Source organism: Myodes glareolus, chromosome 20 (genome assembly GCF_982192425.1).
Source record: "Myodes glareolus chromosome 20, mMyoGla1.1, whole genome shotgun sequence".
In the NCBI taxonomy this organism is placed as follows: Eukaryota; Metazoa; Chordata; class Mammalia; order Rodentia; family Cricetidae; genus Myodes; species Myodes glareolus.
Window position 1 is genome coordinate 10,315,691 of NC_142045.1, and position 15,150 is coordinate 10,330,840.

Here is a 15,150-nt window from a genome sequence, read left to right on the forward strand (position 1 = left end):
GACGGGAGCCCAGTTCCCCTCCCCTATGTCTAGCAGCTCACAAGCTCTTACAACTCCAGCTCCCAAAGGTCTTATCTCTTCCAGCCTCCGAGGGCACCAACACACGTGTGTCATACATACATGAACATTAGAGTATACACAAATAAAGATTAAAAATTAATCTTTTCAAAACTGGCAGGCTGGTGCTGGGTATGGTGCTGCCGCCTCACCCCAACATACAGAAATTGATTGAGGCTATGACGTTTTCAGTGCATGACAGCCTGGTTTATATTACTGTTTTAAAGACAGCCTGAGCTACATGAGACAAACATTATCCCAAAAATACCAAGGAATGGGGCTTAAAGTCACTAGTAGATATTTTGCCTAGCAGCATGCCCAAGAATTTGGAAATCGCTACTCTCTCTTTCTTTCTCTCAATCTCTCTCTCTCTCTCTCTTTCTCTCTCTCTCTCTCTCTCTCTCTCACACACACACACACACACACACACACACATTCTCAGGTTATATACAAAACATAAAGGTAATCACACACACATCCTCAAATTTTTCCACATCTCTCTTTTTTATTATAAAATGTAATTCCATTTCTCTCTACCCTTTTCTCCCTGCAAACCCTCCTACACGCCCCTTCCCACTCTCCTTCAAATTTATGGACTCTTTTTTCATTATTGTTTCACAAATTTATGTGTATGTAGATACATATATATTCTTAAATACCATCTCTTCAATCTATATAATGTTACTTGCGTGTACACAATTTGACAGAAATGACCAGGCAGGTGAACCCTCTCAGCCTGAAGCTAGTGGGTGTGAGAAGATAATACATATAAGAGAGGCCCAAATAGAAATACAGAGTTTGTGATAGCTTTGAGAAAGGAGTCAGTTGGAAGAATCAAAGGAAAGTTTACACATATTCAGGATTTTAGGGATTGTTAATTCATTTTCCATTGAAAGTACTTAAAAAATGTCATTTACTCTCTGGACTTACTTCTCTGGTCTGAAGTTTGGGTAGATGAAAATGTAAATGAAGTATATTTTTTAAAAGAGAACTTACTAGGAATTTCCCTGAGGTTTCAGGCAAGAGCTGAGCCTTACAGCTCTTAGAACATAACAGTGCCAACCACGTGTACACACACGCGTGTTAAACAGCCACGTGAAGAAGTGAATGACAGGAACAATGAAGAACTGAAACCTGAGCTGACACACGTGGCTGGAAGTCACAGGTCACTAGGACAATAAATATGCTAAGAAGCATCTCAGGGCTGGCAATGGTAGGGCAAACAAAAAAAAGGCACATATTGTTGATGTTATCCTGATGCCAACACATGTTCTTCAGGACCCAGCCCTCTGAGGAAGATACTAACCTACCCAAGATGCATAGAGAGAACTTCTTCAAGCCGTCTCGTAAGACTGTGTGAGTCCAGCAAAGCAAACTCCAGCACACTGAGTCTTAAAAGGAATCAGATCTTCATAGGGTTCTTTTTAGGTTTGTTCATTTTAAAAGAGAAAGGGTATAGAGACAAGATTATGGAGCTTCCATATGTACAGATGCTACAAAACTAACCAAGTAGTGAGCTTCAGGACTAGTCGTGGCAATAGATTTCTCTGTCAACTGAAACACAGAAGACATCATCACATGTCTATTAGCATGGCTATTTTTAAGATGCCAAATAAGTGCTGGCAGAGGCCTGGAGAAAGGAGAAACTTCAGGCACTGATGGCGAAAATGCAAATGAACACAGTCCCTGTGGGAAACTCTGCACGGTCCTCAGAGGAAGGAAAAGAGAATACATGACCCAATAACCCCACTTGTAGATGCTGTCCAGGGACCGAAACTAGAACCTCACCAAGGAGTCTGCACTCCTATATTCCCTAACATCATTCACCGCAGCCAAGGATGGAGGCACCTGCCTGACCATCGTCATATGCTACCACACATATGACAGAATACTATTCTGTCTATACGAGGGGAAATGCTGTCACACAGGATAACATGAAGGAAACAGGAGACCTTGTGCTGTGCCAGATAAACAGAAAGGAAAAGACAGACATTGTGTGATCTCATCTGTAGGCTCTAAATTAGTTGGACTCTCAGAAAAGGATGAAAGGCTTGTTACTAGAGTCTAGGGAGAAGAGAAAATCTACTTGATGGACCACGTTGATAGAAGAAGCAGAAGCAGAAGAAGCAGAAGAAGCAGAAGAAGCAGAAGAAGCAGAAGCAGAAGCAGAAGCAGAAGCAGAAGCAGAAGCAGAAGCAGAAGAAGAAGAAGAAGAAGAAGAAGCAGCAGCAGCAGCAGCAGCAGCAGCAGCAGCAGCAGCAGCAGCAGCAGCAGCAGCAGAAGAAGAAGAAGAAGAAGAAGAAGAAGAAGAAGAAGAAGAAGAAGAAGAAGAAGAAGAAGAAGAAGAAGAGTTTGAAGTTTCAATTATACAGGACAAAGAAACTTCAGTACTCTCACGGCGGGGGTGATGATGGCTCAGGGGATAACGTACTTGCTGTACAGACATGAAGACCTGAGTTCTGGGTGTGGCTGCCTGTGCTTGTGAATGGGGTCAGGGGTGGAGGTAGAGAGAGGGAGATCCAGCTAGCCTAACCCAAACAATGAGAGCCAGTGAGAAGCCCTGTCTCAAAAGAGCACAGTGAAAATCATAAAGGAAGACCCAAGCCATGTGCATGTGAGAACACTCCCATCTGCATACATAGGAGAGAGAGAGAGAGAGAACAGTTTTTAAAATTAATGATCTGTTGTGCAGAATGATGACTAAAATAAGAATACATTGTGTATTTCAAAACTGCTTTTAAAAGGGGAGGGGCAAAGCTAAAATGTTTTTATTATGAAGAAATACCAAGTATCTGACATGATAGATTTAATTAGCCTGTTTTAACCATGCTCCTTCAAAGCAGCAAATTATAACCCACAAGTATATACAATTATCAACTAAAATTAAAGAGGCATTAGATTTCTAGGTAATTTAGACCACTTCTGCCAGCAAAATAATACATGGCTGTGTATTCCGGTAACTAGGGCTCACTTCATAGCTCATCTTCTCTGGGCTGAGCAGAGCTCAGTTCGGCATCGGCATTAACTGCTCAGGGAAGTGTCCAGCCTGGGAACGGGGAGGAACGCTCTATGACTTACCCACCTTGACCTGCCTAAGCAATCTGAGCCATCACTTCCAGTTTTAAAACTATCCTTGGTTCTGAAGCTTCTCCATCATGCTACACTGAACACCCACCCTCTCCCTAAGAGTCTCTACTTCACCAACAGAAACCCCTAGACTCTTCCTGCTTCCGGGTTTGTGTTAAAACTTTAAGAATCAGGCTGGGCATGGTGGCACATGCCTTTATCCCAGCACTTGGAAGGCAGAGGTAAGATGGATCTCTGTGAGTTTGAGGCTATCCTCATAGTGAGTTTCAGGACAACCAAGGCTGTGTAGAGAGACCTTGTCTCAAGAAAAAAAAATGTAGGATCAAATTGGCTTCTGAGGGTGGCAGTCATGTGGTAGGGGTGCCAGACTCCACAAACAGTGACAGTTCGGAGGTGACACCCTCCTTATCTTTGGATATCCTAGTCTGGAGTCTTGGGTTTATGCTGATAAAGGAGCCGTGAGTTGCTGACAAGAGTAACCTTAGAATACAAGCCCAACCATACCGCTCTCTCCTCTAAAACTGTTACTCCTCATTGCCCGCAAACTGGAGAGAAAGCTCAGGGCCCCGATGGGATAAAGATCACACGGCACGTCTAAAAAGACTTGTCTCACTCCATGCCCCAAGCCCCAATCTCCAGTTCAAAAGTATTTACATTTTCCTGAGTCTACACTGCCTTCATGTGTCTGTCAGGCTTGCTGCCTTTCTACACCTATCCCAGCTCCCACTCTACCTATAATGACTTGTAAGAGACAAGCCTGGGCCAGTCAGATAGCTCGTTGGTTAAAGCACCTCTAGGGCATGCTGGATGACCTGGGTTTGAGTCTTGGATCGCACTGTGGAAGAAGAGAAGCAATTCCTGAACGTTGTCCTCTCTCTCTCTCTCTCTCTCTCTCTCTCTCTCTCTCTCTCACACACACACACACACACACACACACACATACACACACAACTAAATAAATGCAAAAGCAACTCTGATGCACAAATGATTTGTTTTGTAATCTTCCACTGTTCTCGGAGGAGTCTAGAATAAACATGTAGACACTTAGAATAAACATGTACCTGCTGCGAGACCCCATTCACCTTCCATTCCAAAGACCCCTCTAAAAATGAATGAGTGTTCGAGAGAAACTTGAGAAACAGATCTAGTGTTGTATGAAGATTTCCATGTCCTCATTCTCTCCACCTGGTACTTGATTCTCACACATCCACGATGCTAGAGAATTCAGGGACAAGAAAGGTGGGGTGGAAACACACATACACAGACATACACAAGAACACACACACACACACACACACACACTCCCGACCCAGGTCCACTGATATGAGACAAACTATGAAGACATCAGGGCTACACTCAGTACAGACAAGAAAATAAGGCCATTGAAATAAGGAGATTGCAGCCTGCATGACTGAGGAATGGGGGTAGAATCCCCGGAAGGCCTCCTGGGACATGATTGATCACAGGTGCCACAAGGCAGGAGGATGAAGGATGAGCTACTGAGTCCTCCCGACTCACACCTGTAGTTCAGCTCCACGAGGCATCACCTGGGACCATGTCATCTGTTAGGCTTCAGTTTCTCCACAGGACACCTGTACCATGAGACTCTTGCAGGACTTAATGAGCTACAGAGTGGAAAGTGGTCTCATTCCAAAACCTAGAGACAATAGTATCATCCACTGCCAGCTACAGGGTTTGCTTTGAATCAAATGTGGGTGCCTGTTTACTGATCTCAAGTAAAAATATAGAGAATTAGAAAGCATAGCACAAGACGCTGAATCCGATTAGAAACTAAATGAAAACAAAAGGTCGTATTTATAAGTATACAGTGGGTACTAGTAAATATTTGAGTCTATAGATATTGAATCAATTATATTTATATATCAATTTTATATACGTTATATGTGTTTATATATATATATATTGAATCCATTTTAATATCAAGACCAGGTTAAATATTATTACAAATATCATTATTCTAACCTTCATCATTATTATGCTAATAAAAAGGTTCCATAAATGATTGGATCAGGAATCAAACTCAGGCAGTATATAGTGCCAGGATGCACCCATAGCCTCGCAGCTACTTGAATTAGAAGCCCTACTCCCTTCCCCTGTTCTGGGACAGTGCTCCACGAACAAAGTTAAATGCCAATAGATTAAGATGATTAAAGCCAAATTGTGCTGAAGTCATAAATACTGCCCTTTAGCTAAGGTGTGGGGAAGGTTGTCTGGTCCTACTGAAGCTGTGCAGCCCCTCTACCAACCCAGAGCTGCAGAGCTATAGACAGGGGTCATGACATTGAGCTCACGGAGATGCTGCAGGAAGCCTGCAGTCAATGGCAGTATGAGTCACTCACACAACATCCGGTGATGTCGGGTCCACAAGGACCCTGAACTATGGTGTCTAATTCTTCCAGTCCAAAGAGCAGGAAGGGAGACTGCTGTAAAGTGGATGCTCCGTAAACAGTTGTTAAAGCAATGGACGGAGCTAGAAAACATCATTTTGAGTGAGGTAACCCAGACCCAGAAAGATAATTATCACATGTACTCACTCATAGGTGGTTTTTAAACATAAAGCAAAGAAAACCAGCCTACAAATCACAATCCCAGAGAACCTAGACAACAATAAGGACCCTAAGAGAGACATACATGGATCTAATCTACATGGGAAGTAGAAAAAGACAAGATCTCCTGAGTAAATTGGGAGCATGGGGACCTTGGGAGAGGGTTGAAGGGGAGGGGAGGCTAGGAGGGGAGCAGAGAAAAATGTAGAGCTCAATAAAAATCAATAAAATTTTTAAAAAATGAAAAAACATGAATACCCCACATATACACTATTCCCAATACACCATACAAACAAAAAAATAAAGCCACCAGTATTCAATGAAAATATATATATATATATATATATATGATCCTAGAGGAGAAAATTTGTGTGGAGTAGAGGCACATATTCACATTGTGAACACCATGACAAACACTCATTATCACTTCTGTTCCAATCCAGTGTGAGATAAAGGAAAAAATTCTGGATGCATAACAGAAGGTTGCCTGGTCTCCAGTGTGTCTGGGAAGGTATGTCATAGGCAAATAAGCAGACACTGCAGCCAGCCAGTGATGCTTGGACAGGATGCTCAGGAAACTTTTGTCCCCAAATGAATGCAAGTATTAAGCTGGCCAGCTCAATTTGATTGCTAAAGAAAGAGCTTTGGAACTTTTCTGATAAAGAGCACAATGTGCTTTTGAAAAAAAAAAAAATTAGGAATAAAGCAAGATTATACACTCCCTAAATAAATATTTTAAGAAAGTTTGCCAACATGCTGGAAGTTTGCAGAATTCAGAACCACTGTGTTTCCAAATCATGGAGGGGCTCTTAGAACTCCAAGAAATGGATTCCATCTCCACCTGACCCCTGAAACAACATGAACAGTAAAGCTGCCGTCCTTCCAGCCCAGTGCATACATCAGCAGCTAGGACTCCCCAGGTTGCTCCAGTAAACTTGAGAAGACAAGGAAAAGAAAAACCCAATACATTTCTCCTGCTCTGTAATAGGAAGAGGCAATGCAAGTTGGGAAACCGTGAGCAACTTGGAATACACGAATTTAAATGCAAGTCTGTGGGGTGCCTGTAGTTTGTCATCTAAGCAGCTTCCCGTACAGAATTTCTGGAACTAGCCTACCCTAACTCAGTCAGACAGCTCCATGGCAATAAAACAGCATCCTAAAAATAAAGCATACATAATGCATCTTCCATGCTGGGCATGAAAAACAGCAAGACGCTTAAATGCTACCCAAATGGTGTTCCCGGGATCCATTCACAGTAACATGCAGACTCGAGGGAAGCTCTGGCAAAGCTACTAATTTAGAGGTCCAGAGGGCACTGGGTTTCCATTCATTCATTCATTCATTTATTCATTCATTCATTCATTTTGGGGGAAAAGGCACACATAACAGGGCTCTTGTTGAAGTCAAAAGACAACTTTCAGAGGTTGCTTCTCTCCTTCCACTGTGGGAGTTACAGAGATCAAACTCACATCACCAGACCCGACAGCAAATGCCTTGACCTGATGAGCCACCTTGCCAACCCTGGGTTTTCTTTTTAAATGTGTTGGCGTTCACACAGTCACAGTCTGCTTTATCTTGGCCTAGATGAATATTTTGAAATAGTCTATTTTCAAAAGTCATTTGAAAGCATCAACACAACACCACAAAACATCTGATGACCTTTGTAATAATTTGAGAGTCTTGTGTAAGAAATGAGAGGCAGCAAAAAACAAATTGACGTATTCAAGTATATTTTTATATGCATGTATTCACACTGTTACACATTAGAAATTTAGCTTGCATGTAAAAGTAAGTGCCACCATGCCCAGAATGGAACATCAATACTTCTTCCCCTGAGCAAAGACATTATCACAGTTCTATTACTGAGCTGCAAAAGAAGATAAACATGTCGACATAGCCGCACAATCATGAATTGTCATGCCAAATGTGTCCAGTTTGATTGTTACCCCATAACTGTGCCAGATAGGATTTAAAATACGGTGTTGGTTTACAGAAGAAACCTGGAGAAGAATTAGTCTGTGAAGAATCAGGAACAAGTTCCATCTCTACTAGTCACTAGTCATGTGGCTTGATGAAAAGTTCATAACCTTGTATATTTTCTGGATATCCCTGCTTACAACAGAAGTAATTAGGAGCTGGGGGTGTGGCTTCTCTCTCCTTCTATGGGGTTTCCCATGTGCACCATGATGCCAGAGGCAGGGTAGTAAATGGTCTTATGCACATGGCTAACAACTCCATTATGTTAGTCCTAGTGTCAACACTAGGGTCTTTATAGATGACTACTTAAATGTTACTGAAAAAAATCATTTTATGTTTTGTTTATTTTCATAAAACTAAGTTGTGTTTTATTAAGGAAATTACAGTATGACTGTTTGTTCTTTTTCTCCACGTATGTCCAGCCAACCTCTTTCTTGGAGGTTTATACTTTTTATCTTAAGGGGTTGAAGAGGGGCGAAAAACTGGATCTTTTGTTTGTTTGTTTGTTTGTTTATCATTTTTCAAGACAGGGTTTCTCAGTGTAACAGCCCTAGCTGTCCTTGAACTAGCTCTGTAAACCAGGCTGGCCTCAAATTCCCAGAGATCCACCTGCCTCTGCCTCCCAAGTGCTAGGATTACAGGCAGGCATGGACCACCATTGCCCAGAAAACTGAATCTTTTTATCTTATCTTTGGACCTCCTTCAAAGAGAACCATAGGACAGGAATCTGTGCCCGTGACAATGACTAGATCTTGCATGGTGGAACACCACTGACATTCCAATCTAATTACAAGCGTGTCTATATATGCTCTCTCCTTTCTCCAGAATAGCTTTGCAGCATTTCAGAAAACGGTTGGATATAAATGCTAGCAAGTCACTAATTTCAAATGTATATTTTTAGATCCAAAGAGATTCATTTAAAATGTATCATTCTAAAAAAAATGTATCATTCTACGACCGAAAACTGGTCCAGAGAGTAATCTGAGCTGATGATTGAATTGCTATTACTTTTGTCAATTTTTAAAATTGTGAAGACGGGACTGGAGAGACAGCTCCGTAGTTAAGAGAGCATATGACTCTTAGGGAAGACCAGCTCCACTTCCAGCACCTATGTCAGGCAGTTCAAAGTCATGTGCAACTCCAGCTCCAGGGGATCCAATGAGGGCACTACACCATAAACCAACAATCAAATACACCTATGCACATAATTTAATGTTTTTAACCTTGGAAACAAATAGACGGAAGCTAGTCTGTGTATTGACAGTCTCTGTACCATGGCTCAAGTTAACTTACAACTTTTCAACTTTAGGGTGGCATAAGAATGTTCAGTAGAAACCATATTTTGAATTCTGAATTTTGATCTCTCCCTGGACTAGTAATATCTGATGATGTTTTCTTAAAACGCAAAATGACAGCATTGAGCCTGGGTTAGCCACCTGACTGTAAAGACAGTCAACCAATGCTCACCAGCAAGCTATATTGCAGGCATTGTTTGGATAGTATGTTTTACATTCCATCATGTGTGTGAAACACACATTTTTCTGTGTGTATGACCCTTATTTATAAATAGACTTTATGGTAGATGATTTTGCCCAGATACGGGCTAATGCAAATGTTCCTGGGAGCTACCTGACCATGCTTAAGATGAACAGGCTGAGCCATGATTCCATAGGTTAGTGCATCTTCTAATTCCAGTACATAAAACTATCATAAGGTGAGATGTATCTGTAATTGGGACTCTCTTCATTGGAGTAAATCAATAGCGAGCTTCAACTGAGAGACCGAGAAGGGGGAAATCAGTCAGGTTTCTCCTTTGCATCTCCCTAGGAAAGTCACCCATCCCTTTTATATTCTTTTAGACTCGTGTACTTTTCATCAGACTACTTATTGACTCCAGGTTTACCCTCCACATCCATCAATTTCCTATCATGGGATTCCAAAGCCCTGGGACTCGAGTGGACCTCTGAAAATCTTTATGTGGATTTAATGTGATAGTGGAGACCCAGTTCTTAAAACACAACGGTGCTTGGTAAGAAATGACACTCAGTGAGTCTCAGTTCTGATGGTGGTTGCTGTTCCCTTGGGATCAGCCTGCATGCGTGCATGAGTGTTGGTCACCTGTCATAACTGTATTAACTAATAAGTTATAATTGCTACGAATATGGAGAGAGAAAAACGATTCCTTAAAGGATTTGTTTAGAGAAGCCGATTAGTGAAAATGGGAAAGACTTGGAAATTTAGGATAAAAGTATGGGGATGAGAGAGCTTGAATTCTTTATGTTCTCAAGAATTCATTCTCATTTTATGACCCTAAAAGTTCTTACTCTTTTTTTCATTTCAAAGTAAGGTTTTAAAAAAAATGCCAACGGCATAAGATTCTTGGACAGAGTCCACGAGATAACTCAAACAGCTACACTTAACCTTGAACTACAGACATGTTGCCTTGGCTGTACTAGATACAAATGGATTTCCATAACCCCAATTAAAAGTTAAAGAATAGAAACAACATTTAGGGCAGACTAAGTACAAGATGTGCTAATTACCTGCTCTCTCCTCCGTATAAAAAGATGTATTTCTAGACCAAATCATACTGCCTAAACAAAGAGCATCACTCATCCCACAGAAAGTCCACCACCAAATCGTGCTGGCATAATGCCAACGCATCATATCAACGGTCCTCAGCATCATACATCTATAGACCTTATTATGTGTACTGTGATGGTATTACAAAGAACAGCTGTTATTAGCCTCCACAGAGAACCTTTTAAGAGGTCTCTAGATGAAGCCCAACCCAGATTTAGTATAAAAGTACAAATACTTGCCCTTGAGTAAAAGATGGAAGCGGATAGAGATTTATTGTTTAGCATCAAAGGAACAAGGCAAGAAGGAATCCCTGCATCATTTGACATGTTCATTGAGTATCTGAAGTATGTTATGCACTCCAACAAAATACAGGCATACAATAAAGAATACAGGAACTATTACTGCCTCCCAGACATAGAGCCTAGTGCGAAGGGCATGAATGAACCAGATCTCCTCCAGAACTCAGACCTGGTTATGTAAAACTAACTTTGAGTTAAGAAGAACGGGAAGTCCTGACAGGGGAAATTCACACTCAGTGGAAATCAGAACAGAGCCCCAGAGAAAGAAGAATCCGGAGAGTGTCCATTGCATGCCGGAACCAGTCTCTTTATGCCGCCTGCCCCACCTCACCCGTATAAGGTGATGCGCCGCTGTGTGAGCCTTTTCCGAGACCCCTGAGGAAGCTGACGTCACTTCCTGGCTCTGAAGTGCCAAGGGGAGAAGATACTGAAGAGAAGCAGTGGAGCCGTTTGATACCAAATCCTAGGGATCTAACTCATCGTACTGAGCTGCGACTGTGGCCCTACTGCCACTTAGGTCGGAATAGAGAGAGGACCGGCCGGGGACTTCTTCAAACTGAATCTTAGCTTTGGGATAACCTAGAAACCCAAGGCAGAGAATGAAATATCTAAGAGGGCTCCTGGCACAAATCAGGAAGAGTCAAGAGAAAGAGTTTGCTATGTTATTTTTTTTTTCCTCACAAGAGAAAATGACCTTTGAGGGCTGAAGGCTCAAAGCAACTCGGGGAACTTGGGACTCGGTGTACTTGGTGTAATAGCAGCCATAGCCAACACTTACTGAAGGTTTAGCTTGTGCCAAGGACTGTTCTCCATGTGTGAGCAGCTGCATGGACAACCTTGCCGTTCCATAGCTGGGGAAGCTTGAGCGATGCGCTAACATTTCAGCCTGGATTTATTTTGTAACGTATGGATTATTCTGCATTCCAACACAGGCCCCTGACCGAGCGTACTTCAGATCCTAACCCTGCGGTGGCGTCCTTACTCAAAGAGTGTCCCCTCTGTGGCATCATCATTCCCACGGACCAGCACTGTAGCCCTGGACTTCAGTTAGTGGCCCCACGCCTAGACACTACCTTTGTGTTCCAGGAAGACACGATTTTGAAAATCATGCTCCGTAGATGATGAAACTTAAATTACATGGCTAGTTAGTATACATTCTAAGTACATCGATGACTTTGCCTTATTTTCTTTGTATATGAGAAAAAGAGGTTGAATCCCTTGGTGAGAGGGAAAGTAATCGCGTTGACTCTTACGTGCTTAGCTCTGTCTTAATCTCTGGCAAAGATCCTATTTGCTGAGGAAAGATAACTCAGTTTCCTCTTAATCCTTTTTATTATTGAATCGTTATTTTATGTATAGAAGTGTTTGTTTTCACATGTGCAAGTGTACCACGTGCATTCATGGTGCCTGCAGAGGTCAGAGGACAGTATTGGATGCCCTTGTACTGGAATTACAGGCGGTTGAGAGCCGCCATGTGTGTGTCGAGAACAAAACTCCACCTCCAGTCCTTTTCAAGAGCGTTGAGTGCTCTTAACCACTGAGCCATCTCTCCGCCCCCGCACCCCACACACACCCTCTTACTCTTTAAACCATCCTTGGAAGCAAGTTTCTGTAGGACACTAACAATATGCAGGGCCATCAGCAAATCCTGTGCCTCCATCCTGGCTTCTTGTCATCATGCAAATTGTCATTGGCTTAAATTAGATTTAATATGCCACGAAAACGTGCAGTGAGGGTCATGGAGAGCAGACACTGCGCAGTGTAGGCTGACTCTCACACGCCCCGCACAGCCGGTGGCTGGAACTCCAACATCACCAGACTGCGTGAAAGAATGCCACGCATATGGAAAGAGAACTGCCGCCGCTGCTGCTGTCCAAATGGGAAGTGTGGGTGGGGAAAAATCATCTAGAGAGGGTGAGGGAAAAAGAGAAAATGATCCCAAATCCCCAACAGCTGCAAATAAGAAGCCAGTAAATCTGTTACCTTGGATGAACTCTGGTTTCCTACTCACAGATGGCAGGGTCCTATTGAGACCCAGAATCCTGTCCAGGTGGAAGGCAAACACTTCACTCATGTCCAGGGGCTGCTTGAGTAGCCCACAGGGGCTAGGCCCGCAGACAGGCACAGAGCCTGAGGTGCTCCCTTCCAATACCAGCAAGTGGGCACCACTCTTCGAAACTGCCGGGAGGATGCTGGTCACCTCACCATCAGCCAGCAGGCGCATTCTGCGGATGTCTTCTTTGCTCAGCCATGTGGGGGCGCTCTCACTGTAAATCCTAATGTTGCTCTCTCGTGCTCTAGGCTGCCGCAAGTTTGAATCCCCAGTTCTGATCCCAGGACCACGTAGCACCCTCCAGGGTCGTTCTCCAACCTTAGTCAGGGAGCCCTGATCATAGCCAGGTACTTCAGCATCTGCTGCCGGTGCAACTTCCTTTAGGATAAAGGATGGTTTAACCAGCGCCTCCTGACCAGGGGCTAGAGATGCCACAGAATACTTCTTCCTGCGCTTGGGTTTCACCGTGCCACGGATATTGGCGGGCTTGCTGCGCTTGGAGCGTAGGGTAATGTACACCACGTTGGGCTGCAGAGTGCTCCCATTGCCCTGCGAATCTGGAGGGGCCAGGGTACCATCCAGGGGAATCTCAGGGAAGGATACCTTGGAGATGTCGCGGCTGTGGGGTGGGCCTCTGTCAGTGGCCTGCCCATGCTGGAAGGAGGCCCTGCCAACCTGGCTCACCAGGAAACCCAGGTAGATGGCACAGGCAGTGCCCAGCAAGAGGTTCCGTCTGGTCCTAGGCCGCCGGCTGCTCCAGAGTTTACACACTGGAGGGACGCAGAGGGAGCAGACAAACCAGTTTATGAGCTGCCCCGGCTTGTCTGGACAGGTCATTTCTCTGCCGCTTCCACATGCTGAACGGAGTTTAAAGTCTGCAGCTCGTTTCTGAGGACATGATTCATGGCTTCCTGAATCCAGCCGTCCCGTCCGCTTCAATATCTAAGTGGTCTCCAATAGGCAGAGGTGAAAGAGAAGGGTCGCTTGCTGGCGCTGGAAACGCTTGGGGCTCCAGCCACCGGCCTTTTAAACTCCTGTCTGCCTTCCCCAGGAGAAAGGAAGGCTGACTCTGGGGATGAATGGAAACAAAGTTGACTGAGTCACGATTTCAACCCATTTCAGTTCCTCTGCGAGAGGAGAGAAGAGAGTAACCCTTTCCTTCCGGAAATACTACCGAGTTTGCTGTAAAAGTTTCAAACATGGATACAAGACCGGTGTGTGAACCTGATTTCACTTTAATAAAAACAAGCTGCGAAGGGTAGCTGCTGGCTCGGCTCAGGGCTAAAGCCACCACACCTGACTGGGAAGCGAAGCATTAAATCAAACGTCATGGACTAGGCTCCCCTGCACACCCCCTTTATGTGATTCAGAAATAATAACTCAAGACAAATAATAAACACATCTAAAAAATTTGTATAAGCACCCTTATTTTTTTTTTATAAGATATATACTAACTGCTTGGGCAAAGACACCAAGTAGTGAGTTCACATTTAAACATATTCTCTTTAAATGAAATGCCCCAGTTTGTCCCCATAATATGTTCTAATATCTTACACTGGTATTTAACAGTCTTTAGTGCCTGTAAAACTTGGAAAGAGGAACATTTATATTTTCTCCCTATGTGTGCCACACAAGCGCAAGCGTGCGCACACACACGCACACACACACACACACACACACACAAATCCAATTACTTTTTATTTCTTTTCTTTCCACTAAAGAGAGAAGAATGAAAGAAAAGAATCCCCATGATTTTTTTTTCTTCTTCTCTCTCTCCTCATGTTTAAAAAGAGGAAGAAACTGGTTTAAAAAGAAAAGACCTCTTTACTTACACCGCTGGCCCCACGCTCAGCTCCAGGAACAATGGAACCTCTGACCCTAAGGCACAGAACTTTGCGAGGCTGCTGCGGCAGGGAAGGAGACCATAGCTCATGGTCAACGGGGCTCCACCTTTCAAACATCTCAGCTCAGCCCTAAAAGCTGCCGCCTCCTGACAGCGAAGCAAAACGATTTGTAAACCGGCTGCTGCGGTTTTCAGGCACGTGAGGTTCTTTTTAAAGATGACTAAAAATAAATAAATAAAAATAAAATTTAAATTTTGAATTCTCAAAACACAGCCCGGAGTTAGTTTTCATTCAAACAACTTTCTGCCACTTCCGACTCCTGGGAGCCCCCTAGTGTCCCACTTGCAAAGCAACACAGAAATGTCAGCCTGGGGAAGCTGAAGGGGCCTGAAGTGTTTGCTGAGGTTGGTGGAGACCCCACTCCCTGCCAAATAAATGCCTTGTAAAAGAAGGAGTGCGGCTGACCCTTGCCTGACCCTATGGAGGTGGGGACCAGACGCCGGAGGACCAGTGCCTGCAACTTACCTTACCTCTGGACTGTTTGCCGGCTAACACTCGTCTCCCACCAATTCTGGGAAGAGGCGGCCAGGAAGCGGAGACCAGGCTAAGAAGGGGGCCCCTGAAAGTGAGGAGGAAAAGGGAAGCCTGAGATAAGAGGGTAGGAGATGGGAAGGCACTGGGGG

General features: G+C 43.7%; 1 protein-coding gene across 3 annotated transcripts in view; it reads right to left on the minus strand.

Annotated features, from left to right (window-relative positions):
* Nucleotides 1-15,150, minus strand: part of Gask1b (golgi associated kinase 1B) — a 47,003-nt gene extending 31,853 nt beyond the window's left edge. Inside the window, exons 1-2 of one of the 3 annotated variants that reach the window (XM_087899445.1) lie at nucleotides 14,998-15,150; nucleotides 12,554-13,692 (exon numbers count right to left, since the gene is read on the minus strand). In XM_087899445.1, the coding sequence (XP_087755571.1) occupies nucleotides 12,554-13,460 (907 nt within the window). In that variant the 5' untranslated portion in view covers nucleotides 13,461-13,692; nucleotides 14,998-15,150. Of the gene's footprint in view, nucleotides 1-12,553; nucleotides 13,693-14,455; nucleotides 14,668-14,992 lie in introns of those variants that run through there. The other 2 variants (XM_087899444.1, XM_048424629.3) reach the window with 2 other exon arrangements.